The sequence below is a fragment of the Tursiops truncatus genome, chromosome 15 (genome assembly GCF_011762595.2).
Source record: "Tursiops truncatus isolate mTurTru1 chromosome 15, mTurTru1.mat.Y, whole genome shotgun sequence".
In the NCBI taxonomy this organism is placed as follows: Eukaryota; Metazoa; Chordata; class Mammalia; order Artiodactyla; family Delphinidae; genus Tursiops; species Tursiops truncatus.
In genome coordinates, this window is record NC_047048.1 from 72,339,666 (window position 1) to 72,366,972 (window position 27,307).

General features: G+C 50.0%; 3 protein-coding genes across 13 annotated transcripts in view; 1 reads left to right on the forward strand and 2 right to left on the reverse strand.

The window, feature by feature from the left end:
• SLC13A3 (solute carrier family 13 member 3) overlaps positions 1-2,106 on the reverse strand; it is a 93,613-nt gene extending 91,507 nt beyond the window's left edge. For all 5 annotated transcript variants that reach the window (XM_073793059.1, XM_073793058.1, XM_019943917.2 and 2 more), the window contains exon 1: positions 1,980-2,106. The gene's annotated coding sequence lies outside the window, so the exon portion shown is untranslated. The remainder of the gene's footprint in view (positions 1-1,979) is intronic.
• TP53RK (TP53 regulating kinase) lies at positions 1,238-4,871 on the reverse strand. The gene is made up of 2 exons (XM_004325164.4): positions 4,552-4,871; positions 1,238-2,963 (listed from the first exon to the last, which is right to left on the reverse strand). Exons 1-2 carry the CDS (start codon positions 4,832-4,834, stop codon positions 2,485-2,487), a joined length of 762 nt encoding a protein of 253 aa, XP_004325212.2. The 5' UTR covers positions 4,835-4,871; the 3' UTR covers positions 1,238-2,484.
• Positions 4,872-10,218: 5,347 nt separating this feature from the next.
• SLC2A10 (solute carrier family 2 member 10) lies at positions 10,219-25,238 on the forward strand. 7 transcript variants are annotated; one of them, XM_073793064.1, is made up of 6 exons: positions 10,295-10,313; positions 15,449-15,502; positions 16,198-17,481; positions 17,917-18,039; positions 19,290-19,425; positions 23,056-25,238. In XM_073793064.1, exons 1-6 carry the CDS (start codon positions 10,310-10,312, stop codon positions 23,132-23,134), a joined length of 1,680 nt encoding a protein of 559 aa, XP_073649165.1. In that variant the 5' UTR covers positions 10,295-10,309; the 3' UTR covers positions 23,135-25,238. The 7 variants fall into 7 exon arrangements, with proteins under 7 accessions (XP_019799229.1, XP_073649165.1, XP_073649164.1 ...); XM_073793063.1 differs by lacking the exon at positions 10,295-10,313 and adding an exon at positions 10,821-14,378 and having other exon boundaries at positions 15,449-15,572; XM_073793062.1 differs by lacking the exon at positions 10,295-10,313 and adding an exon at positions 10,821-14,378.
• Positions 25,239-27,307: the final 2,069 nt, after the last annotated feature.

Sequence of the window (27,307 nt, forward strand, 5' to 3'; positions counted from 1 at the left end):
TGACCCAGCACTTACCCACCTCTCCGATCTCACTTCCTGCTCCTCCTCCTTGCTCGGTGGCAAACCAGCCCCACCAGCCTTGCTGTCCCTCAGGGATGCTCCTCCTTCACCAACTCGGTACCTGGAGTCCCACGCCCCATCTCCTGGTTCTCCGTCACGTCTTACTCCCAAGGTCACCTCATCGAGGCTTTCCCTGACCACTCCTCCCTCTCCCTCCACTCGAGGTCACTCAGAATCTCAGCATCCTTTACAGCAGGGGTCCCCGACCCCCGGGCCTCGGATCGGGACCAAGTACCGGTCCGTAGCCTGCTAGGAACCGGGCCACACAGCAGGAGGTAAGCGGCGGGCGAGCGAGCGAAGCTTCATCTGCTACCCCCCATTCCTCCCCATCGCTGGCAGGACCGCCTCAACCAGCATCCCCAACCCCCGGGTAAAACTGTCTTCCACGAAACCGGTCCCTGGCGGCAGAAAGGTTGGGCGCCGCTGCTTTACAGCCCTCATCACTGTCTGAAATTGTCTTAGGGACTCAGTTTGTTTCCAGAGACATTCGTGTCCCCTCTGTATCTCCAGTGCCTGGCACACAGCGAGCGCTAGGTATCCGCTGACTTAACAGCTGCACGCGTGGCTCAACCATTCTCCCCACGAGGTAGAGCTTAGCCATATTAGCTGTACAGTATATGAGGAAACTGGGGAATAAGCCCTCAGCCACGTTGAGAATATTCATTGAAAAAAACTATGGCCAGCTCCTGTGGCCTTGGAATTATTTGAAAATAGTGTAACATAATGCCAACACGTATTATAATAATATGGGTCACACATTGAAATGCATCTCATTTCTTAAAGGATCAGTGGAGAGCATACGGGCTTTGGAGCCAGGGAAAAGTACCCCTTGCTACCTGTTACATCTTGGACAAGCTCCCCCCTTCTGAGCCCGTTTCTCTATCGAATGGTGACAACACCTAATTTAGCGTTGTTTTAGATTCAATGCCTGACGTGTAGTAACCAAACAATGATGTCAGTTCTCTCAACCAGTCACCACTACCCAGAAAGGGAAGTTTTCTTTCATTCCTGGGCATCTGCCGTGTGCAGAGTGATAACTGTGGTGAACAAAACTGACACAGTCCAAGTTGCTCCAGAATGTTCACTCCATGAGAACATGCTTGTCCATCTTGCTCACCATCGCACCTGGTACCCAGTACAGTGCCCACACTCAAAATATTGACTTGCTAGTTAGAGCTTACAGGAGGAAAGTGTTTTATTATACCCACCTCCCTCCCAACACACACACAAATTCTTTGGGGGAAGAAACCGGGCAAGGATAAGTGTGAGCTAATTCGCGGTACTTTGCATCTTAATACAGTTTTCCTGCACCTTCTCTTAAACCAGGTTTTATCAAACTTCAGTCATTTCCAAGCTACTTCACTATCTTTGCTCAATCTACTTACTGTCTTTGATATAAACCGGCTTTTTTACCTATAGAAATTAAAAGGAAATTTATACCAATCACTTCTTAATTAGAAGACAGCCATAAAAACACAGAGCAACAAAAATAAAAAGTCTTGTACAGGGGCTTCCCTGGTGGCGTAGTGGTTAAGAGTCCACCTGCTGATGCAGGGGACACGGGTTTGAGCCCGGTCTGGGAAGATCCCACATGCCACGGAGTGGCTGGGCCCATGAGCCGTGGCCACTGAGCCTGCGCATCCGGAGCCTGTGCTCCGCAATGGGAGAGGCCGCAACAGTGAGAGGCCCGTGTACCGCAAAAAAAAAAAAAAAAAAGTCTTGTACAGAAATACATAAATTTCAGTTGCCTGAAAGCTATGAGCCTGCTTTTTTTAAAAAGGAGAAATTGGAGTTAAGTGGCATTTTTCATCATTTTTTTTTACCATGACCCTCAAAAAGAACTGTATTTTACATCAAAACCTAGTACATACCATTGTCTATATACACATTTCAAACAAGTTTCATAAAACAATACTTACAATACTACATGTAATGTGCTCTGATATTTTCTAATCTCTGATTCCATTTCTTTCTTAAAATGCTGGTTGTAACCCACTGTACTGGTTTCAAAGAGGAGTCTGTCATGAACACAACAACAAAAAAGGCTGGGTTAGAGGGCTGATAAAGACATACTGTCACCAACTGAGACTCTGTCCTTGCCTCACCAGGACTGAAAACAGAATAAGGTTCTCAGTATGTGGTTCACTGTTTTGTAACGCCATGCCCTTGATCTGAGGTGTACACAGCACAATTGCAGAGAAAGCCTGAGATTTATTCTGAATGCCCAGTTCTGCCAGACATGTCATATGTACAGAGTAAGCTCTTGAGAACAGTCAACCGCAGATGACAATGCCTAAGAAGCATGATCACAGACGGCACCTAAAAATATCCCACCACCTTTATTTAGGTCAAATCTCATATTCAGAGCATTCCTTCAAAGTTACTGTGAACAGCTTAACCGTCTGTGGTCGTCACAGAATTCTTCTACCCCACCATGGACCTCTTTCTCCCTCTCAGGCGCACCTCATCTAATTTTTTAAGCACTGGCCTGGCCTTTCTGGAGGCAGCGGAGTAGCTCTTCAGAAAGGCTTCAAACACAGTCTCGGTGTTGGGATGGGTACTAAGGAAGGCTTTCTCTAGCACGTACAGGTCAACTCCCTTATCTTCCGGAAGTGCTGAAATGAAACTCAGCCCAAAGTCTATGAGCACGATGTTCAGCTGTTCCAGGGGAGGTTTCAGGAGCATGTTGGACGTGGTGAGATCACCATGAATGACGTCTTCATCGTGCATTCGAGCCAAAACCTGTCCGATTGCCTTGGCTAAGCCAAAGAGACTTTGGGGAGATTTTTCAGTCTCCATAGTGGATTCGATATAATCTCGAACAGTCACTGAGCCTTCAATTTCTTCCATGAATAAGCAGTTGGAAGCATGGTCCACAAAAAAGACAACCGGGGCACATATTCCTGCAACCAAGACATAAGGGGTCATTGAATTAGATACTTCTTTTTTCTTTTTTAAATAGTAAGCTTAATTTTCAAAGACTGAGCCAGTTTTTTACAGTGTGTATCTGCGTATTTCGGGAAAAAGATTTAGGAATGCTGCAGAATGGTAGAGCTTAACTTCTCTGGAAGTTTCCCCTGCAGGACTGTGCTAAGACCACCCCATAGCTAAGGTGAGCAGAGCCAAAGCTCCCTCCTCCCTTCCACCCTTTATGATTGGACTTCATTTGTCATACTTATTCGCTAAAATACAATACAAAATAAAGAGCCAGAAGGGTAAGCACAGCCCAGTCAGAGCCGTTTCTACCTGACAAGGACACCAGCAGGAGGCCAAGCCATGTGCCGGCTTAGAGATTCATCTTTATAGAGAGGAAGGACAAGTTTAAATCCCTGCTCCCTTCCTTATTAGCCGTATAACTTTAAAGTCACATTAATTTCTCTAAGCTGCCATTTCTGCTTCTATAACATGCGATCAATACTTCCAATAATTCAATGACTTCTCTGAATTTGAAGATTCAATGAATCTTCATTGAATGTCAATCACCCTCAAGACACTTCTAGATACTGGAGACAGATCTGTTGGGATACAGAAGAAAACAAAGCAGGCATGATCCCTGCTTAACAGAACTCAGATCTTGGAGAGGGTGAAAATAGAAAATATGAACACGTGAATAATGTCGTTAAATATGATCAAGGGCAGAGGTGCATCTGCTTGTCCGCTACTGAATTTCCTCCAGATCTCCCTGCACCTAACAGTGTCTTGGAGTACAGCAGACACCTAAAAAATACCAATGACAGAAACAAAGGTAGGAAGTGTAAAAGTGAAAAGCCAGTGTTTCTGGGTCAGAGGGATATGGGCTGAGAGCCTGGCTGGGTCGCTTGGGCAAGTTACTCCTCTGAGCCTACGTTTCTCATCTGAGGACAAGGTTTACGGTCATGGTGCAATGATGTTTTAATGAAAAAATAAACAGTTGAATGAAATCTAATGTTTACTGAGCGCCACAAGTCAGTCCTATGTTCAAACATAATACATGGCATACACATCTCGTCTAATGGCCACAACATCCCTATGAGATGGATATAGCTACAATGACTTCCCTTTACATGTGAGGAAACTGAGGCTGAGATTATATAACTTTGCTGAAAGGCTATATATGAAGCAGCGGAGTATTTGAACCCAGAGAGCCTGGCTCCTGGGCAAGTACCTGTAATTACGTCTGCTTCTTAAAAGGAAAAAAAGATAACGATCGAAAATTGAGACGGTACAAACGGGGAAACCGAGGTTCAGGGCAGTTAAATGACATGCGCAACGCTGAGCAAGAGTGGCAGAGCCAGAACTGAACCAGGCGCCAATGGCTCCGGGACAAATGCTAGTCGCTGCAAGGCCAAGCGGCTTCTGAAGAGTTAATGAACGAAAAGGATAAAAGGATCACATTTCTTAACGGAAAGCCATGCAGAAGGTACAAACAGAGAAACTGAGGCAAATCGCGGCCCGCAGCGCAGGGGAGCCCCTTACCCGCGTCCCCCACGCCCCCAAGCCGGGCCGCCTCACCTGCGCGGCGACAGCGGAGCAGCGCCCGGGCCTCCTGCACCGTCCGTCGCCGGCCGAGCCGCGCCTCCAGCGCCGGGTGTCGGTAGCCCTTGGGGAAGCGGTACTTCACCACGGCCGCGCGGCCCTGGAAGCGGCCGCGGAACACGCGCGCCTCGGCGCCCTGCTTCACCAGCTCTAGGCCGCTTAAGAAGCGTCTGCTCCGCTCCCGGGCCGCTACCAGTGCTTCGGCCGCGGGCGCCAGCCCCTCGTTCAGCTCACTGTCAACACGACCTACCTCCGCCATGTTTGCGCCTCCGCATAGCCGCTTGGAGACCCTCGGCCCTCTCCGGAAACTGTCGGAGCTTCTTCGGCTAGCTCCGGAAATCCTCGGAGCTCTTCGGCCACTCGAACGCCGACACTTCCGCCTTGTGGAACTGGTTCCTCCTCCCAACCTTTCGGCTCTTTTCGAAGCCTAGTGGCCCCGCCTCCCTGCTCTTCGGCTATCTCCGTAAACTCTCGGTAAACCGCTCTTTCCACTCCTCGGCTCTTTCCGGAAGCCCTTGGTGACTCTCGCGGTCGGCTTTGTTGGCCCCTGCATCCCAGCTCTTCGGCTATTTTCGGAAAGCTTCGGTGCTTCTCGAGGAAAAACTTTTTCGGAATCTGTTCTCCTCAGGAGTCTTTATGGATCCCGGGAAGCTGCACCCCCAGGAGTTCTCTTCTTGGAACTCCTCGTCCCTGGGCTCCTGAATTGCCCCCCAATAGCAGCTTACACTAGTGTTTATTGAGTGCATTCAGGAGGAATAAAGTTAAATGATGAAAGCCCATCTTACAGAAAAATAATAATAGTAATTGAGAGTCAGAGAGGGTGGTGGGGATAATCAGGCTGCGGAGTTTTTCAAAGGAGACAGAACCCAAGCCGAGCTGGGAGTGATTAGCAAATAAACTTTTACTGTTTATTTTATTTGCAAACCTAATACAGGCTATAACAAATTCTTACAATACACAGTTTTGTCCACAAGAAAAATTGAAGAACCCCTATCCCTGTCATCAATCCGCGCCCCCCCCCCCCCCCGTCAACTATTGTCTAACGTTTCTTCCCAGATTTTTTTTTTAATGTATACGTGTTCACTCTCACACATAGTGGAGGCAGCCTCAAGTGCCTGTCACAATGTGTGATGCAGCAACAAACATTATTTCTCTGAGTTTCAGATCCATCATCTTTAGAAAGAAGATAATTAGTTTTACTTTAGCAATAGCTTATTAAAATTAAATAAGATATTGCTCATGAGGGTACCTGGTGGATTGCATACACTTCACGTGTGCATTTTCCTTCCCCCATCACTGAGACCCTGTTTGAAATATTGAAGAAAGGCCCTTGGGTCTGAGGGTTGCTACGACTGACACCAACCCTCAGCTCCACAGTCCCTGCGTTCATTCATGCACAGGGTAGGTCACCTTTTCCATCATCAGACCCTTTGTGTTGACATAATGTGGTTTCCAGCACCTTTCATCAGCCAGCATATTTAAAGCTCACCCAGAAACAATTCTATTTATAGTGCCCAGTTTCCCAGGTTTGTAGTTTCATTATCATAATTGTTAGTGTCCACATGATCATCTCCACGGTTACCAAATCTGTCTGAACCCCTCTGTATGGCTGTTAGCATAACTGATGCCATCTTGAGTCCGTACAGTTCCTGCTGTCCTTCCACTGACCCTACCTATGCCTGTTCTGCATAGTAAATCTTTTCTCTGTCATCAAGGGCTTTGTAGTTAATAGATGTTGTTTAATGATCTTTAAGTCCAGGTGGCTTCTATGCTCCGTTAGCCTCCAAACAATGATGAAGACCTTTGCTGACGTACTCCTAGTACCTACAGAACTAGTTACCCATTCATAAATCTTGACTTAGGAATACACTTCCTGTTTCCAAGCATGTGCCCCCATACCCTAGGTTAGCTATAAAGTTGTCCCAATGGCCCCTTGAAGGCTCAGAGTGCAGCTGCAGATGCACTGGGTGGATTGCTGTCCACCAGTTCCTACCCTGTAAGTTACCCTATAATAAACTGATCTATTGATTATATGCGGCTGCCTACCTCGTTTTTTATTCTCCAGAAACCTTCTCAGTTTGGTGGGTACTTTTCGTTCCTTCCGACCTCCAACACCCTCCTTGGAAAATCCACTGTGCAAACATATTTACAAGTCCCAGGCTTGCTATGGTCAGACTGGTTCTGGCTTCTGTGGTAGGAAGCCTATTTAAAACCTTTCAGTGGTTCCTTGTTGTGCTTCAGATAAAGATCCATGAGGTCGTGCATGAGGCCCTATGTCCCTCTTTCAGACTCATCTCCCACCAAACTCCCCTCTGCAAGTCCCAGGGCACACGTTTGCTTTCTCTCAGTCTCATTCTTGCTAGGTTCCCTCCTGCCATGGGGTCTTTGCACCTGCTATTTCCCATGTCAGAAGTGCTCTTCCCTCTCTTTGTTGCCTAGACCAATCTAGGCATCCTTCCATTCTCAGCTCAAATGCCACTTCCTCAGGGAAGCCCTCCCTGACTTCTCATAGGAGGGAAAAAAACAACCTTGAAAATTCCTGGTGCCCCTGTGAATCTCTCCTCTTTTGCATTGCCTTTTTGTTTGTTTGTATGACTATTTGATTAGTGGCAGGATTTAGTTCCTCACAGACTGTTAATATGAGGGCCTTAGTTCCTTCCTGGCTATTGCCTGGAGGCCACCCTCAATTCTTGCCACGTGGGACTCTCCACTGGGCAGCTCACAGCACACAGGTGGCTTCATCAGACTGAGTGAGTAAGAAGAGATCAGGAGAGGGTGAGCAAGATGGAAATCGCTTTTATAACCTGATCTCTAGAATAACAATCATCATTTTTTCTGTATCCTATTTGTTAGAAGTGGGTCACTAGGTCCTGCCTACCCTCAAGGGAAGCCATTTTTGAAGATGCCTACCAAAATGCCCAATTAGAACTTTTCCTTTCTCATTTGGGACAACCAGTGAAGAGGGATTCTCTATTCTCTAGGAGAGATAGAACCTGACAGCAGGCATGCAAACATCTTCCTGACTTAATGCAAGCCATAGAAATCAAAGATCAACGACTTCATGCCCTTTTTCATCATATGATTTCTATAGGTTATCTCAGGAATGGAACAGCCCAGGCCTTTCTGTACCAGGTCTCCTGGTGACAATTCCAGATACTCATATGAAGGAGGAATTGTCACATGGCAATGGCCAAGGGGCCTCCTTGGGCTCTTCTCCATGCCAGAAAGGCAGTAGAGTGTGATGGATAAGAGCCCAGTTTTCCCCATAAGTTTGACTTCCGGATCAGATGTATGCTAGTGTGTGTCCTTAAGCACTATTGATTTTTTTTTAAGATTATTTTTGATGTGGACCATTTTTCAAGTCTTTATTGAATTTGTTACTGTATTGCTTCTGTTTTATGTTTTGGGTTTTTGGCCACAAGGCATGTGGGGTCTTAGCTCCCCGACCAGGGATCAAACCCTCACCCTCTGCACTGGAAGGCAAAGTCTTAACCACTGGACCTCCAGGGAAGTCCCAGCCCTATTGCTTTTATTTATTTGTTTATTATGCAAGCAAGTTACTTCACTTCCCTTTGCCTCACTCATAAAATGGGGGTACATTTTAATAATCCCTACTCATTAGGCAGTTGTAAATACACATAAGATGCTTAAATCAATTATCCCTGAATAGTTTAAACTGTTGTTTCTGGTTATCGTTGCTGCATAACAATTTACTCCAAAACTTCAAATTCAAAACGACCATTTTATTATACTCATGGAATCTGTGGGTCAGAAATCCAGACTGGGAACAACAGGGATGGCTTGTCTCTGCTCCACCACATCTGGGGCCTAGCTGGACAGACTTGAGGGTTGGGAGCCAGAATCATCGAAGGCTGGCTCTGGAGCCCGTGCTGGGAAGACTCAAAGGCTAGGACCATCACAGGAGGATCCACACGTGGCCTCTCTGTGTGCCTTGGGCTTCTTCACAGCATGGCAGGCTCAGAGTAGTCAGACTTCTCAGAGGCTCAGAGCTCCAGGTCTGTGTCCAGTGTCACAGTGACCCAGCCTCAGAAATCACACGATGCCACTCTGTGCAATCTACCGGCCAAAGCAGTTACAAGCACACCCGGATTTCAAGGGAAGGAACAAAGAATTTTGGAGCCATATTTTCCAACTGCCCCAGCTATTACTATTTTCAGAACTGTACACGGGTCCCTTGGCTCGGAAGGTCATGTCGATGCTGTCTTCTTTGCCGAGATGCTTGTCTGTGTCAGTGACACCCGATTCCTGCTGGGTGAGGGTGTGGCTACTGACGCATGTGAACAAAAGTGTTTACATGTGAACACACATGTTTACATGTGAACACGCAGTGAGAGGCCGGAGAAGCCTCTGACCATCTGAGTGCTGAGCCTGCATTTGTGCTTTTGCCTGATGGTGAGAATTAGTGGGCGTGTCCCCAGCCTGGTTCCTTTCCAGAACTCCAGGCTCTTATGTGGAACTGCTCATCTATTTCCACTTGGATGCCTAATGAGCATCTTAAACATCACACAGCCCAAACAGAACTTCACATCTCCTTTCCCACCCCAGACTGCTCCTCTCTCAGTCTGTCAGCCCTTATCAAGTCTATCTGCTATCTGCCAACTTTTCTCCAGCCCCACTGCTATCACCTTAGTCCAAATCAACTTCACCTCTCACCTTGCAATAGCCTCCCAAGTGGTCCCCTGTTTCCACCCTTACTCCCTATAACCTGCTAGAACTCCCCAATTATTTCTGTGTCAGTTAGAATAAAATCCCATCCTAACCCTGGCCTCCCAAGGACTTAAATGGTCTGTGCTTTGCCAACCCCTGCCTCGGGCCCCATCTCCCTCCACCCTCCCTGTCAACCCCTGTGCTCCAGACACTATGGCTTCATTTCTGTTTTTATGCTCCCCAAGCTCCTTCCTGCAGGGCCTTTGCCTTTGGTCTCCCTTCTGTCTGGAGCCTGAGGTCTCAGCTCAGATATCCCCTCCCCAGAGCAGCCTTCCCAGAGATCCCCTCCCAAGCCCACCCCCAGCGAAAGCAGCCACTGCGCTTGCCTAACCCAGCATCCTAGCTTAATTCTCTGCTTGGCTTTTGTCACTACTAGCTGGTATTTCTCTGGTTCCTTTGGTTATTTATCTTTCTTCTTCCTCCACCAGAAAGTAAATTCCAGAGGAACAAAATTAATTATCTGTCTGGTTCTCCCAGCCCATCCTCCAGGCCTAGGACCCTGCCTGAGCGCAGGTGGGACGTGTCCAAACCTAAGTGTCCAGTGAATGGAAGATGAATGTGGGAGAGTGAGTGGCTGAAGTGGGTATGTGTGAGTCAGTGTAGATGCATGAGTGTGTGTGTGTACACATGCTGGCTGAAGAGGCCAGACTAGTGGCCTAGTCTGAGGCCGGACTAGAGGACCACAGTGATTGGGAAGTCTCCTTCCCGCGGGGAGGACAGGGAAAGACAACTTGTGGGGTCCTCCCCACAGTGGGGATGACGGTGGGTGGGGTCCCAGCCAGGCCGGGCCAGACTGGGGACGTCCAGGGCGCACCTCTGTCCCGCCTCCAGGCACAGGGGCCCAGGGCTGGCCGACGTGGCAGCTGCGCTGCCGGCGGGCAGGCGGGGAGGGAGGGACGGAGGCTGGAGGCGGGCCGGAAAGTTTGGCGGCGGAGGCGGGGACTCGGCCGGGGGATGCGCGCCAGGGTCCCCAGAGGCCCCAGCTCGCCTCGGAGTCCTGCTCAGCATGGGTAAGTCGCGATCGGCGCTGCGGGCAGGGAAGGCCGGCGACCCCATCCCTGCGCGCGCACTCTTTGCCCTGAGCTGCAGCTCCCCGACCAGATACAGCCCACTCGGGTGGCAGCCGGGACAGCAGGCCTTGGCTGGTGGCTGGGAAGGGACGTGGGCCCACTTCCTTCCATGCTCCTTTCTGCCCAGAAAAAAAGTGACCTGAGAGGGCTCCTTGCTTGATACTGGGCGCTTACTCGGGGCCAGACCCTTTCCTGACCGCTTTGAGCCCTACAGCGTCCAACAGGCAAGTGAAATTGTTCCTATTCTGCAGATGAAGAAGTGGAGGGTCAGAAGGGAGCAAATTTATTCATCCACTCGCGGAGCGCTTCCCACCAGGCACCGTTCTAGGCCCGGGGATGCTGGCCTACACAAAACAGACAAAACCTCTACTCTCCAGATACTCAGTAGAAGGGAGATGGGGTGGGGGGAGGCGGGGAGGGAATTTCTTTGTTGCTCCAGGGGACTAAGGTTTCTGTTTTTCTCTCTGGATTCGGAAGCATCAAAGGGTCAATATTCATCCACCTACTACGTGGCAGACATTGGTTTAGGGCTCGGGGACTCAGTGGCCCTGTGTATAGATTTTGGGGTCAGAAAGACCAGGGTACCAGCCCTCCTTCCCCCACTTCCCAGGTGCATCGTGACCTGGGACAGTGTAGTTAAGCTCTCTGACCTTCAGTTTCCTCATCTACAAAACGGTCCCCATAAAACACCCTATCACAGGGAAGCCATGTGAATGACATGAGAATATGAACTTAATTACTCCATATACCACTTGCCCACGGTAAATGGTCAGTTAACATGAGCTTTTATTTTTTTATCACACCCAACATTGGGATTCTGGAGTCAGACTGCCCGAGTTCAGAGCCTGCTCTGTCACTCTGTGCTCTGTCACAACCACAGGCTAACATCTTTACCTCTCTGTGACTCAGTTGCCTCATCTGTAAAATGGGAATGGCACCAGTGCCTGTGTTACAGGGTTGCTGTAGGAATGAAGGCAGCTGACACAGGTATGGCTTCTGGAAAAGGATGTGAGGTTGGCTATAGGGACTGCTCTGTAAGTATCACCTGTTGCTGGGACATTTGGAAGCCAGCCTTCTGGGTGAGCATATTTGCACGGTTCAGTTTCAAACCTGGTGTTTCCCTGGAGTTTCAGGGGTAGACATGGCAGGTCTCTGGTGGGGGAGGGACCCAATACATCGTGACTCTGGTTGAAATGCTGCTCTAGTGTCACCAAGTGAGGGTGCCCTGGGACTTGCAGCTGGTGATATGGGCACCCAAAACCTGGGTTCTTTCCGCTTCGCCTGCCCCTTGCTTCTCTCCCTGGGCAGCTCTGCCTGCCGCAGTGAGAGGCTTAGAGAACTGAGGGGTTTCCTCCAGGGTGGGACAGCTTCATTTACTATATTTAGACAGACAACCCATAGAAAGGAAGAGTGGCTCCGAAATCCAGGCCAGGCCACTCTAATTTGGAGGCCAGGATTTACTTCCCTTCCAGGCTCTGGACCCTACTGCCCCCCCACCCCAGGATGCTCAAAAGCCAAGATCCTTTCTCTCTGGATTCCCTGCGTCCTGAGTTCATTCATTCAGTCAGTCATCTGTTTACTCAACCAGTACTTACTGAGTGCCTACTGTATGCCAGGAACTGTCCCCAGCATCAGGAGACAACTGAGAACAAACAAACAATTCCTGTTCCTTTGGGGCTGACATTCTGCTTGGGGAGCCCAATAATATGTAAAACATATAGTTATTTCAGATGATGAAAAGTACCATGGAGAAAAACAAGTAGAGAAGGGAATACGAAGTGCTGGGTGCCACGAGAGTTTGCATTTCTAAGTAGAGGGCCGGGGAAGGTCTCATAAGAAGGCGACGTTTGAGCAGAGACCAGAGGGAAGGGGGATTGGGGCCTCTGAGATGGAGGGAAAGGGCTTTCCCGGCAGAGGTGACACCTGATAAAAAGCCTTGACATGAGACAGGCTTGGAGTGAGGCGGAACGGGAAGGAGGCTGGTGTGGCTGGAGCCCAGTGAAGGGAGGCAGGTCCTACAGGGCCTTGAAGGCCACTCTCAGGACATTGGCTTTTTTTCAGAGTGAAGTGGGAGCCTTGGAGGACTCTGAGCAGAATGATGTGGTCTGACTTGGGCTATCGTAGGATTCCTCCAGCTGCTCTAGAGCAGTAGATTAAGTTCAAATGTATCTGACACAGTCCTGGAATGGGACGTGGAGATACCGCCCTGGACCCTGACTCAGTCATTTGTTCACTCAGTAGAAGCTTTATTGAGCCCATCTTGGGTGTCAGGGTGGGGCTGGAGCCCTGGAGGCACAGAGACAGTAAGTCTCTGTCCCCATCCTGCTCAGTTCAATACGGTAAACACATCACTTATTCAATTACTTGGTGTGAGCAAATGCAGGAGAAAGCAGAGTTGGCTGGAAGTGAAAAATATGACTTGGAAAGTTGAGGAAGACGTACAGGAATTAGAGATTCCCTCAAAGTAGCTTAACCAAAAAAAAAAAAAAAAAAGGGTGGGGTGTTATTTATTGGTCACTGAAAAGTCCACAGCTTCAGGCATGGTTGGATCTAGGGGCTCAGGCAGGGTTGTCAGGAATCCCTCCCAAGGGGAGATGGCCCCCAGCTGCTCTAGGCAGGTAAACTACCAGCTCAGTACCCCAAGTAAGCAAACACCCTGGACTGGACTGGCTCTCACTGGCTCAGGTTCAGCCATGTGACGTTCACCACTGTCCAAGGCCGGGGAACCTGCTGGCTGATCAGATCTGGGTCATGGACACACCTCTGGAGCTGGATGGTGGGGGTGGAGTAGGGAGGTCATCTCTACCCCAGATCCGGGGGCAGAGGTGAAGACGGGACAGGGAAGGGCAGCTCCCCACAGAGCCGGCGAGACTCATGCCAAATAACAGACGTGTATTATCAGAGGCCCCCCGGGATGAGGATGAGTGGGCATTTGGGAAACACGGGTGGAGCAGGAGAGGGAGAGGAGGCACATGCAGAGGCAGAGCGGCATGAAAATCTACGGTGTGTGCCGGGAACCAGTGTTTGCAGGGTGTGTTGGAGAGGTGGGGACAGGGGTGGGGAGGAGATATGGCCAAGGAGTTGGGCTGGGGCCACCAGCTCGTGAAGGGCCTGGGAGGTCATGCTAAGGAGTTAGGACTTAATGGAGCACGTGGTGGGAGTCTTGGAAAGCTTAAGGAAGAGAATCCTCTTCCCCCATCTTTCTAGCGGCCCTGACTCATCTGAGGCTGTCCTTCACAGCTCCATGGGTCAGTAGCACTTCACCATGCTTTGTGACTTGGGATTTTCCTGAGAACTTTATTTCCCCTCCACATCTGCCCCCTACGCCCCTGCTCTCTCTCACACCCCACCTATCTCTGATCGGCCCTTCTTGCTTGAAGTCAATCCAGCAAAGCTCTTAAGTGCATGGGTTTGGGAATCAGATGGGTCAGCGTCTGAGTTCTGATCCTGTTGCTTCCCAGCTGTGAGAACACCCTGAGCCTTAGTTTTCCCATCTGTCAAATGGGGATAATTGTAGCAGTACCACCTAGAGTTGTTACGAAGATAAATTGAGAGAAGGCACCTAAAGTCTTTGCAGGGAGGAAATACTCCATCAATGACACTTGTTATTATTACTGTTTGATCTCACTTTTATTTTTGCTGTTCTGCTCTTACCACTGTGACCTGAACCTGTCCTGCTGCATTTTCCAGCAGAACCCGTGGACAGTCAGCTTTGCCTGTGAGCCCTTTGGCTGGGTTCCCATTCACCTCAAGAAGAGCCCAGGAAATGGCAGAAAAATTCTGTGTTTTCACTTGATTGCCTCACATGGCCTGGAAGAACCTTCCCTTCTGGCAGTAAACTCCAGAAACCGAGGGAGGTGGGGCAGAGGGAGGTGAAGAAGGGGCAGGACCTGGGCAGCATAATCTCCCCAGAGTATTTACTGATGGTCATGAAGAGGAAGGACAAGGCCAGCCAGGGAATGGTAGGAGGCTGTTCCCTGGGGGGCAGAGGTGATGGGGAGAAAGGTGAGCAGAAAGTGGGGAGTGATTCCTCTACCCATGAAACTCCTCCCCCCTGCACAAAAATTGCCTAACATAGATGGAGCGAGGCAGAAGTAAGAGAACAGGGTGAAATCTTATTATGCCAAGGTATAATAATGGAGTGGTTAAGGGCAGGGATTGTGGAGCCAGACCACCTGGCTTTGAATCTAGACACAGCTACTCACTACTCTTGACCTTAGGCAAGTCTCTGATGATCAGTTTACTCATTCATAAATAATACAAAAGCCCACCTCATAAAGTTGTGGTAAGAATTAAATGAGCTATTACACTAAAAGTGCTCAAAGCAGTGCCTGGTCCAGATCAAACACTCCATAAATCTGGCTATAATGTTATGAATGTTCTTGTCAGGTCCAGGTGGGGATGGGTGAGACAGATACATCTGGATTACTCCTGACGCTTCCAGAAATATTTGTTTATGTATGTGAATTAAAAATTAAGAGCAACCCGTTTAACTGCTCTGCCAATATGGTAGCTGCTGGCCACATGTGGCTATTTTCACACTTAATTAAAATTAAATATAAATTAAAAACGCAGTTCCTTAATCACATTGGCCGCATTTTATTTTACTTTTTTTAAACGTGGCTTCCATCATTCTTAATATATTTCTTCATTTACTTAATCCAAGAATACACAGAAAGTAGTTTTATTTTTTTAATATTTATTTATTTGGTTGCACGGGTCTTAGTTGTAGCACACGGGCTCCTTAGTTGCAGCAGGTGGGCTCCTTAGTTGCGGCTCCAGGGCTCTTTAGTTGCAGCTCACCGCCTCCTTAGTTGTAGCATGTGGGCTCCTTAGTTGCAGCTCAGGGGCTCCTCAGTTATGGCAGGCGAACTCTTAGTTGCGGCATGTATGGGGGATCTAGTTCCCTGACCAGGGATCGAACCTGGGCCCCTTGCAATGGGAGCGTGGAGTCTTAAACACTGGACTGCCAGGGAATTCCCTTCTCTGCCTTTTTTTTTTTTTTAAACGACACCCATCACCACCTGAAATTATATTATATATTAATTCATTTATCATTTGCCTTTTTCTACTAGAATGTCAGATCTTTGAAAACACCATTGTATTGCCAGCCCCAAGAACACTGCCTGGTGTGTTGTAGATGCCAGATAAATTTTGGAACGATTGGACGGATGCATGAATGGATGGGTGTGTGTCTGGGTAAATAAGGGATGGAATACAAAGATGGGTGGATAGATGGATCAAAAAATGGATGGATGTTTGGGTGAATTAAGGGGAAGATAAATGGGCCAATGAATGGATGAAAATGTGGTGGATGGAGTAGATAGATGGATGGAGGAGTGAATGATGAAGGGCTGGGTGGATAGATTGATTAGTAAATAGATGGGTGAATGAATGGAGTGGATGGATGAAGAAAGAAGTGGATGGGTAGATGGATGGATGGATGAATGGGTGAAGTAGATGGACAGAAGGAAGGACGGAGGGAGAAATGGATGAAGGAAGAAGTGGATGAATGGATGGATGGATGGAGAGATGGATGGAATGAAGGAAGAAGTGAACGCATGGGTGGATGCATGCATGTGTGGGTATGTGGATAAACGGGTGAATGGATGGATTAGATAGTTGGAAGGATGGACGGACAAAGCAAGAAGTGGTTGAATGGATGGATGAATAAATGAATAGATGGATGGATGTAGTAGAAGGATACATGAATGGATGAGCGAATAGATGGAGAGACGGAGGGGTGGACAGAGGGAGAGGGGGTTGGGTGGACGCTCTGGCAGGAAACATTCTGGACTCTGTCCCTGTTACTTTTGTTTTCCAGGCCGACCCTCACTCTTCCTGGCACTGTGTGCCTCTGTGTCTTTGCTGGGCGGCCTGACCTTTGGCTATGAACTGGCAGTCATATCGGGTGCCCTACTGCCACTTCAGCTTGACTTTGGGCTAAGCTGCTCGGAACAGGAGCTCCTGGTGGGCAGTCTGCTCCTGGGGGCTCTCCTTGCCTCCCTGGTAGGGGGCTTCCTCATCGACCGCTATGGCAGGAAGCAAGCCATCCTCGGGAGCAACTTGGTGCTGTTGGCGGGCAGCCTGAGCCTGAGCCTGGCCAGCTCCCTGGCCTGGCTGGTCCTGGGCCGCTCAGTGGCTGGCTTTGCCATCTCCCTCTCCTCCATGGCCTGCTGTATCTACGTGTCAGAGCTGGTTGGGCCACGGCAGCGGGGAGTGCTGGTGTCCCTCTACGAGGCAGGCATCACCGTGGGCATCCTGCTCTCCTATGCACTCAACTACGCGCTGGCCGGTGCCCTCTGGGGCTGGAGGCATATGTTCGGCTGGGCCACTGCGCCTGCTCTCCTGCAGTCCCTCAGCCTCCTCCTCCTCCCCCCTGGTACAGTTGAGGCGGCAGCCCACAGGGACCTCATCCCCCTCCAGGGAGGCGAGGCCACGAAGCTGGGCCTGGGGAGGCCAAGATACTCCTTCCTGGACCTCTTCAGGACCAGGGATAACATGAGAGGCCGGACCATGGTGGGGCTGGGGCTGGTGCTTTGCCAGCAGCTAACAGGGCAGCCCAACGTGCTGTGCTACGCCTCCACCATCTTCCATTCAGTCGGCTTCCGTGGGGCCTCCTCGGCTGTGCTGGCCTCCGTGGGGCTCGGCGCCGTGAAGGTGGCAGCCACCCTGACCGCCATGGGGCTGGTGGACCGAGTGGGCCGCAGGGCCCTGTTAATCGCTGGCTGTGCGCTCATGGCCCTGTCGGTCAGCGGCATAGGCCTTGTCAGCTTTGCTGTGCCCATGGACTCAGGCCCGAGTTGCCTGGCCGTGCCCAATGCCACTCGGCTGTCAGGCTTCCCCGGAGACTCTGGCCTGCCCAGTGGCTTGACTCCGCCTCTGCGGCCAATGACCGACCAGAGCCCGGGGCGGCCAGTCTTGTCAACCTCTGAGAAAACCAAGCCTCATCCGGGAGCTGGGGACCCCACTGCCCTTCCTCTGCCAGCCTTAAGCATCATGCCCGCTGCACGCCCTTCTCCTGCCCCTGAGCATGCCCTGCTGCACTGGACCGCACTGGTCTGCATGATGCTGTTTGTGAGCGCCTTCTCCTTTAGCTTTGGACCAGGTAAGTGGAAGTTCTCTTGCAGGTAACTCTGGAGCCTTCTACCTCTCCTAGCGGGAAGGCTGGGGACCGAATCCGTCAGGGTCTCAGAGGGACTAGAGGTGGCTTGACCATGAGAACAATGAACTCAGATTTCAGGGCTCCTTGCTTCTCTGAAGGTACTTCTTCCGAGGGCAGAGGCCTAAGTTATGTTTGTAATATTTTCTTTCTTATAAAGGCCCCAAATAAAGGCCCCTAAGCTTCAGGCCTCATAAAACCAGAATGTGCCCCTGGATAGCTCACTCGGAAGGGTTTTAGCTGGAAAGGAATTTAATGAATAGGGTGACCAACCATCCCGGTTTGCCCAGGACACTGAAAGTCTGATGTCCCGGGAAACCCCTCAGTTTTCTGGGCAGACCCAGCTGCAGCCTAAGAGTCCTCCCTGCTCTCCTGTCCTAGTGACCTGGCTTGTCCTCAGCGAGGTTTACCCCGTGGAGATCCGAGGGCGAGCCTTTGCCTTCTGCAACAGCTTCAACTGGGCCGCCAACCTCTTCATCAGCCTCTCCTTCCTCGACCTCATTGGTGAGTCCTCTGACCTAATCCCTTGGCCCGGTTCCTTTAAGATCCAGAAACAACTGCCTCCAGACAGAGCCTGGGCCTCCATATCGTCCAGGTATAAGTCACAGAAAACCCCAGAGCACCAGGGAAGGGTCTCTGAGATGCTTCTGACCCAAGGCCAGGGGTCATCGAGGCCAGAGTGGGCAGGGCTCCTTCCCTGCAGGGCCCCAAGGCACAGTTCTTAGGGTTTAGTTGTTTTCCCATTTCCTGCACCCAAGTGTTTCCTCTTCAAAGGAGGAGCCCTGGGGGACTGTGAGAGATACTGGCAGAAGAACCCACCCACCATGCCTGTCTCCCATACACAGTCTCTGGGAATCCAAGCTTCTCCCTGGTGCCTCAGTCTTCAAGCATCCCCTTTATGTGGGATGAATGAGTGAGAAAGAGAGAGGAAGGAGGGAAGGAAGGAAGGGAGGGAAAGAGGGAGGGAGGGAGGGAGAGAGGGGAGGAGGGAGGGAGGGAGGGAGAGAGGGGAGGAGGGAGGGAGGGAGGGAGAGAGGGGAGGAGGGACGGAGGGAGGGCTTATTAGAACTGTATCATATCCGTATCATCCCCATCTCACAGACTGGGAAATACGTCCTTCGCAAGTCTAGCCAGGCAGTTAGTTAGAAGACTAGAACCCAGTCTTCCTTCTCCCAGCCCAGCACTCTCCCTGCTGGAATAAGGATTAAGTGGAGGTCAAGCTGGTGAAGGGTGGCTGCCCGGAGGCGGTGTGGCCCTGGCTGTTGGAGGTGAGAATGGTGTCTGAAACGTCATTAGTGCTTCTGCCTCCACAGCCTTCTGGGTGGAGCTGAGGCTTCTGCCTTCTCTCGCAAACCAGTCACACGCCAAATTGGCCGAATGCTTGATTCACTGAAAAAACCAATTCATGGAATTTCTGAGGACGGTTTTTCGGAGCTGAGCTTTGCCAAGGCTGCCCCCGCAGCTGTCGTGCTGCTGAGGTGGATGTCATTTTCCCTCCATGCACATTTTCAGGGGCCAAGGGTGCACCTCTGGTTAGTGTATGGCCAAGATGTTGGTGGATTTGGGCCCCGGCCCTTTGCCTGCCTCTGGGACAACCAGTCCTACTCCTGCTTTAAGATACTTTTATCTCACAGCGTGTTAGGCATACTGCAAATCTACCATCTAGAGGATCTGCTTTGGGTGAACTGATTTTCAGTGTTCGAGGAGTTGGCCCAGGCTGTGCCCTGTCCACACTCCCACCCCGTTTTTCCCAGGTGCCATTGGCTTGTCCTGGACCTTCCTGCTCTACGGGCTGACTGCTGTCTTCGGCCTGGGCTTCATCTATTTATTTGTCCCTGAAACAAAAGGCCAGTCGTTGACAGAGATAGACCAGCAATTCCAGAAGAGACGGTAAGGGGGCCAGGGCTAGCCTAGGGGGAAGAGTGGCATCAAACCCTGAGCACTTTGCTTCAGGATTTTAGCCATTACACTTTCCCTTTGCAAAAGAGTGTTTTTCTTCTCTTCCTGGTGTTCTTACTGCCTGGATACAGTGAGTTTTGTCCTGTCTTCAAACATGAACTCTTTTCCCTGAGTTGTTTTGTGTCTTCCTACAGCAGAGTTTTATTTGACTTTGAGCTCAGCTCATAGGAATTTAAAAATCATGCCGTTATGGACTCATAGGAGGTTAGAATAGTTAGATCCTAAAACCACAGAATCTTAGAGTCATGGAAGCTCAGAGAAACAAAATATTATAATCATGGCCTTTTGAATCACACACAAAGAACTCTGAGCATAATCTACTCACTCAGTGGGTGTTAATATGCCACACAGTGTTCGGGGCGTAGGAAATGTGTCTGAAAATAAGATGGAGAAGGTCCTTGTCCTCACGGAACTTCCATTCTAGTAGGGGAGGGGAACAGAAAATAAATAAGCCAGTGAATGCAGAAACAAAAGCATTTCAGTTAGTGATGAGTAGCTGGAAGAAAAGGAAACTGAGCAAAATATATTGAGAGGGTCTGGCTGGTGGAGAGGGAGACAGAGGGGCACAGGGTTGTGGATAAATCAGAGAGGGATGCCCTGAGTAGGTACCATTTAAGTGAATGAGAAGGAGGCAGCCACGTAAAGATGAGGCAGGGCGAGGCTTCCAGGTAGAGGGAGCAGCAGGTGCAAAGACCCTGAGGTTGGGAGTGTATCTGGCATATGCAAGGAACAACAAGGAAGCCAGGGTAGCTGGATCAGAGAGAGCAAGGAGGGAGGGGAGGAGGAGGGAAGATCAGATTGGCCAAGTGGGTAGGAGCTAGATCACATAAGGTCTGTAGGTCCTAGACAGGGGTTCAAAACCTTAGCATCCGGGACCTTGGGCTGTTGAAATGAAGAGTACTGGGGGGGTGTCAGAAGGGACCTGAAACCACCATAGTCCTAAGCATCCTTGGCAAGCGCCCCAGGTTGCCTGTTGTCGTAAAGGGAGTCGCCAGCGTCTGACTGCCCGTTCTATTCCTGGGAGGCCCTAACAAATTAAAACGGTAAATCATTCTAATGGTGAGTTGGAACTTGCCTCCCTGCAGCTTCCTGCCAAGCCCCAACCTGGCCCCCAAAGGGATGCAGAACGAGTCCATGTAAAACTTCAAACCTGGTCCACCCCACCCCAGAGTGTTCTCTGCCAGTCGCACACTCCCAGTCTGTTGCATGACACCTGCGGGGCCCTCAGCAGTCCAGCCATATTAGTTAGGAGACAGATTTGGCTGCTTGGAATAGGCTGAACATAGGGGGTCCGGGGCTGGCGTTGAAGCTGTGCTTCAAGGGGTCATCCAGGGTCCCAGGCTCCTTCTCTCTTGTTGCTCTGCCTTCTCTTCAGTACAAACTTTTCCGCATGGCCCGTGGGAGCCACCACCTCCCTGAAAGAGGGAAGGGGAAGAGAAGGACACACAACCTAAAAGATCCACACGTCACTTCCACCTACAACCCTTTGGATGGAACTTGGCCACATCCACCTGCAGGGGCGGCTGAAAAACATGGTCTTTAATCTGGGTGCCATGTGCTCACCTAAACATCGAGGGTGCTGTTACTAGACATAAAGGAGGGACAGATACTAGGAGCCACCTGGAATCTCTGCTCTACCGGCTTTCTTGGGAGAAGATTCCAGACCCCTCCTCTGGAATAAGAAGCTAAGGAGGCAGAAAGGCAGGCAGAAGCCAGCTTTAGGGTGAGGCAGGAGGGAATTGCAGCTCAGGGGAACACTGAGCTGGACCTGGGGACTCAGGAGCCTGGGCCAGACCTTGGGGAAAGCAGGCTGGATCTTCTCCAGCCTCAGGAAAAGACAGGAAGTTAGGGGCTTTGGCTGGGTCCGGAGCCAACTTTGGCTGGGTGAGTCATCACTCCAGTCCTTACCGTTCAGGGGGCCCCTGATATCACAGGCCACAGAGAGAGAAAGAAACTCAACCGTGGGGAGCATGGCGACACGGGATGCTCCAGAGATCTTGCAAGCAAGCACTAATGGGACCCTCCTTCCAGCACCAACTGTTCTCAGTGCTGTGTTGCTCCCTACAAGAATCACATCCCCAGGAGAAAGTCTGATTGGCTAAGCCTGGTTTATGTGCCCACCCCCCTAACCCCCAAATTGGCCAGGATAGGGCAAGCCGCCTCTATCGACAGTCCTACAAAGATCACATGCAACAGAGGAGACCTAGAGCCCCAAGGAGATGAGAGGATGGAGGCTGGATGGAGTGACCATCCGCTGCTGTGGGGTTTACTTCTATTCGTGTCCTCATGCCGCAGATGTGCTTGTTGGAAATGGGGACCTGCAGCTTAACGGTCTATTTCCTCTGCTCCTTTAGAGAGGCATTAGCAACCGAGGGGCTCAGACGCCCTTGCCGTCAGTGGCCACTGAGTGCCATAAGCATGTTCCTTTCCCTTTCACATCAGGGTACTTGGGTTCAGAAGAGACCTTTCCATTCCCAGGGTGATATGATCACCAAAAGAGCTTTCAAAAATCTTTTATCCCAATTTTTCAGGAATCCATTCATTCACTTTCAGCAAATATTTTTCAAGTGCCAGCTAGGAGCCAGGCACTGTACTAGGCTCACGGGACAGACCTGTGACCAAGAGACACCGCGTCTCTGGAATGAGGAGGAAGTTACATTTTAATGCAAAGGGGAGAGATGGATTACAGAACACCCAAATGCAGGAATAAGATAAATGAGAGTGGGGTTTATATCACGAGGAAAATAAGGCAGATTAACTGTCAGAGAGCGAACAGTGGATTTGGGGGCAGTGTGGAGCTTTCCATCTCTTCAGCTAGGGTCCAAGTGTACCATGGGTACATTAATGACGCAAGTTGATCGTGAGCTCTTCGTGACATTGAAGGACATTTTTGTGTACCTGTTATGTTCACTGCTCTATTCCCAGGGCCTAGAACAGTGCTTGGCCCATGACAGGCCAGCAGTGACTCTAGCTCTAGTGAATGAATGAAAGGATGCTCAACGAAGGCCTCTGCGAAGAGGTGGCAATTGAGCTGAGACCTGAATAATGAGAAAAAGCCATCTTTTCCAAGAGCTGGAAGAGAGTGTTCTAGGCAGAGGGAACAGCCAGAGCAAAGGCCCCGAGGTGGGAACAAGCTGGGGGTTTTGAAGAGCAAGAAGGAGACCCATGTGGCCGGGGTGGAATGGGAAGATGGGACTGGAGGGCGGTGACACGGGAGAGGCCGGCTGCAGAGAGGGACTTGGACGTGAGGCTGAGAGTGACGTCACTTCTCAGCAGGAGTGACAGGAGTCGGTCTTCGTGCTTAGAAAGGTCAGTCCTGTGATTAGGAAAACCGGCTGTAGGAGGCGTGGGTGGACACAGGAAGACCGGGGAGGGGGGGGTGGGGAGCGGCTGGGTGGTCCAGAAGATGGAAATGCGCATTAAGGCAGGAAGCAGGGAGGGTCAGGTAGGAGTGGGGTGGGGATGGGATGGGGATCCCAGGTATGGTCCACTCCCATCACCCCCCGGGGAAGGCCACCAGGCCCCGTCACCCTCTGACGCCACTTACTCTCTGCTCTCCAGGTTCGCCCTGAGCTTTGGCCACAGGCAGAGCTCGGCTGGCATCCAGTACAGCCGAATTGAGGTCTCTGCGGCCTGCTGAGGAGTCCATCTGGAAAATGCTGGGACCATGGCTTTAGCAGACAGCCTTCAGCTTCCTGCTTGCCTGGGTGCCAGAGCATAAGTCCTAGTTGGTCCTTCAAGAGGCACCCCTGCTCCGGAAGAGGTCTGTTTTGCTGGGGCAAAAGGGATGAAAATCTGAGAACTCAGAAGTCTTCAGGTGGAGTCTCAGGCTCTGAGGGTTCCTGAGGCTCTGCCTTCCTGCCTCAGTTTCCCCACTGACTCTGCGCATCTCTGCAGTAATGAACTTATGATGAGAACATCTTATGGAGACTTCGTTGCTCTATGGGCTTTCTCAAAGGATCTCGAGGGTACCACCCTGGCAGGAAGTCTCTCCTGGAATCACCCCTAAATCCAGCTGAGGATACCATATTCTCTGCTCTCTTTTTCCATCTGGCTGGGACTTTCTGGGGAGGGGGAAGCCTGCTTTTTGGCTCTCAGATCTCGTTTTGTTCAACCCCTCTGATTCTCTTACCTGGAATATTTGTCATTCACCAGCAACTCAGATGGTTGGTAGGAGTTCTAGTCCTGAGTTCAAGGCCTGAGGCTGCTGGTGTTCTTGCTGTCGGACTGGGGATCTCAGCTTTCCCTGTATGTGCAATGGGGGCTCTGACCCAGGGGGTTCTTAAGATCTCTCCTGATGCCAATGAGCTGGAATTCTAAGTGCTGGCAATACCACAGATACTCAGCATGGGTCCTGCTCTCAAGTTGCTAGTCATCTCTTTCAGGGATATAGGTTTTAATTAGGGGAAAGGTGAACAGAATTCCAGAGTTGTGTGCACTAAAATCCAAGGACCGTCCTAGTGCAGGTCACGAGCTCCAGGAGCTGTTTCCAGGATGGCGCTGGCGGATTCTGCAGAAAGGAGGTGGGTCGGAAGCTAACAAACCTGGTTGTCGGTGTGGCCTCCACCTCTCGGCAGCTAGTGACCCTGGATAAGTAACAACTCCCTGAAGCCTCAGTTTCCACATCTACAGAATGGGTATGACTATGCCCCCAGGGGTGTATTTAACCTCTGTCTCCCATCAGGAGGGTCTTCATTTGGTCCCATTCAGCTGGTCAGGATGGACGGGATTTCTGCTCACCCTCAATACCCAGGTCCCCACCTTTGGGACGTTGTAAAGGGCCACCCCCCCAACCCCCCCGCCAAGGGGTGAGTCAGACGGAGACTGAGTAAGTAGCTCCTCTCCCACAGGACTCTGGCCTCCCCTGGGTCCTTGTCTCTCATTTCTAGCTACTTCCCTTAGATCCAGTGGTGTGTTGGAGCTGGCTTGTGCTGGCTTGTGAGAGCTGATTGTTAAATTTTCAGGAGTTTCGCAAGCTCGTTGTTAAACACAGCTGCTAAAAAATTAAATTATTTAAATTTATACTTAAATAAATTATAGTAAAACCGAGGTAATACATACTAAAAACTCATCACTTCCTTATTTTACTCCATTTTGCTCTCATCTGTGCTCTTAAGGTAATTTACACCTATTGCCTCGCATGAGGAACGTGGGGTAAGGGCACTGCCCATCCCTTGCCGGGTCTGCCTTCAGTGACCCACGGGGAGTGCATTTGCACCGCAGGGACTGGGGAACACCACAGATCAGGGCTTGATTTGTCGTTTTGTTGATTGTCCAGTGTTAAGAATGTGATGGATACAATGTTACTAATGTAAATTAAACTTAACAGTGTGTTCTGTCTGTAGTTGATACATTGTGAACGGCACAAAAAATGGAGGGGATTATTATCTAGTGCAGCCAACAGGTGACTCATGTCACTGGTGAAGGAGTTTGGACACAAGTCTTTGTTGTTTTACTTTTGTCTTATTCATTAACAGGAACAAACATTTCAACTAGCATTCATGTCAGAACTGCATTCATGCTTCAGTGACGTCAGCAACCTCTTTGCTGAGTCATATTGTTGTCAAGCATTTCTTCGTGGTCTAATTTTGTTAAATCATGGCTAAATTGCAGTGACAGTTGGCTTTGGAATCAAGAGGTTGGCAGAAAAATCAACAAAAACATTTCTGTGAGAATTAATTGGCTAGACGGCATTTACAATAAAGAGTATTTACAATAAAGTACTATTATTTGTAAATTTTCAATTTCTTTTTTTTTTTGCGGTACGCGGGCCTCTCACTGTTGTGGCCTCTCCCGTCATGGAGCACAGGCTCCGGACGCACAGGCTCAGTGGCCATGGCTCATGGGCCCTGCCGCTCCGCGGCACGTGGGATCTTCCCGGACTGGGGCACAAACCCGCGTCCCCTGCATCGGCAGGCGGACTCCCAGCCACTGTGCCATGAGGGAAGCCCAATTTGTCAATTTTGTGCAACAAACACATCCTTTATTCCAGTAAAATTTACACACACACACACACACATTTTTTCCCTGGAGAGCAGTTATTAAACATTTACCAGCCCATCACTGCTTACAGCTGTCCTTTTGGCCCCTTCAGATCTAATTCTCTACCCAGGGATCCCCAAACCTTCTCAGTTCTCCTTTCCTATCAGCCTAGGAGAATGCTCTTCTGGTCTTAGGGTGGTTTCTCCTCTTTTTTGTTCAGGGTCATAAACTCATAGATCAGGTGGGGGATGTAGGTGAGTGAAGTCCACTGTGGTAAGACAATAGGGAGTAGTGAGGTCTGTGGAAACAGGTGAACACAGGCCTCTCTATCAGGGATGACTGACACTCAAGTGCAGCTGGTGCCTGCCATGAAGGAATGTGAGCCCATTGTGGCCTGACCATCTGAATTAAAAAAAAAAAAAAATCCAGTAATTCAGACTTTGGTGTAAAATTTCCTGATTTTTTAATAGTGGCAACTGATTCTTAATTGAAAAAATCATTTTTTAAGCTCAACTCAACACACCTGTGGCTAAATCACAGCCTTTAGTTTGTCCCTCCGTTCTTGATGTCCTGTGAGATATTCTTTGCTTCTGGGTTTTTGAGGATCCCAGCTTAAATCAGAGCAAAGCAAGTAGCCAAGGAGCCGAGTAGCCAAGCAGCTTGAATTGAATAGGTGGGAGGGGTGTTACTGAACATGAAGGGAAAGAGACATGAAGGGGAAAATGGTTGAAATCGCAAACATATTACCCTGGGACAACTAGGTGTGTGACTTGAGTAACTGCTCATCTGTATAATGGGGACGATACTACTCACTATACAGAGATGATACCTGTCAATCACTAGTTCAGGGCTGGGCTCATCGCAGGTGCTCAAAAATGGCTGAGTAAGTGCCCCAGCAGCCTCCAGGGGCATCTGGCCCTGGGTGGGGAGAACAGTGAGGGCAGTTCAGAAAGGGGAAGAGCATCAGAGAAATCTACAATTTGAGGGTACCTACTAGGTGGTCAGAAATTGTGAGCACCAACCAGAAAAGTGATGTGATCTGTTCGTTGATCTGCAGGGTGGGGACTGGGTAGCTCTCCTTCTCCCAGATAATCCCTGAATCACTTCAGGGAAGCCTTTCCCAAATCCTACTCTCATGCAGAGCGTTTCACGTGTGTGCCCGTCACCTGGCACCTTCCTGTAGTTTCTCACATTGCACTACACAGACCACTTACTGAACGCTCTACAGTGATTTGCTTTTCAACTTAAATAGACGGATTTTAAAAGGAAACTATATTAATTTATTTTTTCACTCAAATGCATATTTATTGTGCTTCTGCTGTGTGCTGGACACTGTTCTAGACCCTGAGGGCACAGCAGGGAACAAGACGAAGAGCGGTCATGTTAGTGGGGGAGATACATTGGAAACAAGAGCTAGAAATGGGGTGGGTGGAGAGAGATGGGAGGGAAGGAGGGAGGGAATGAGGAAAGAAGGAAAGGAGGGAGGGGGGAGGGGGAAGGAAGGAAGGAGAGAAAAAGAGAGAGAGAGATGCGCGTCAGTTAGTGATGCTTATCAGAGAGAACCCCTTTGAGGTGGTGGCGCCTGAGCACAGATCTATATGATCTAGAGGAAGCCATGGAAGGATCAGGGGCAAGAGTATCCCGGGCAGCTGGCCCAACATGTGCAAAGGCCCTGAGGTAAGACTGAGATTCCATCTTGGAGGAATGCCAAGGAGGAGCGAGTGGAGGGTAGAGTGATGGCAGAAGACAAGGGGGAAGTCAGCAGGGGTCAGGTCATGAAAAGCTTCCAGAAAACAGAAGCATTTCAGACTTTCTTCTAAGCCTACCAGGA

Coding starts and splice junctions, on each gene's coding strand:
- SLC2A10 (XM_073793063.1), top strand. Junction 15,573..16,197: donor ATGGATGGGTGTGTGTCTGG/GTAAATAAGGGA, acceptor TTTGTTTTCCAG/GCCGACCCTCACTCTTCCTG. Junction 17,482..17,916: donor CTCCTTTAGCTTTGGACCAG/GTAAGTGGAAGT, acceptor CTCCTGTCCTAG/TGACCTGGCTTGTCCTCAGC.
- TP53RK (XM_004325164.4), bottom strand. CDS start 4,834: ATGGCGGAGGTAGGTCGTGTTGACAGTGAGCTGAACGAGGGGCTGGCG. Junction 2,964..4,551: donor GCTCCGCTGTCGCCGCGCAG/GTGAGGCGGCCC, acceptor TCTTGGTTGCAG/GAATATGTGCCCCGGTTGTC.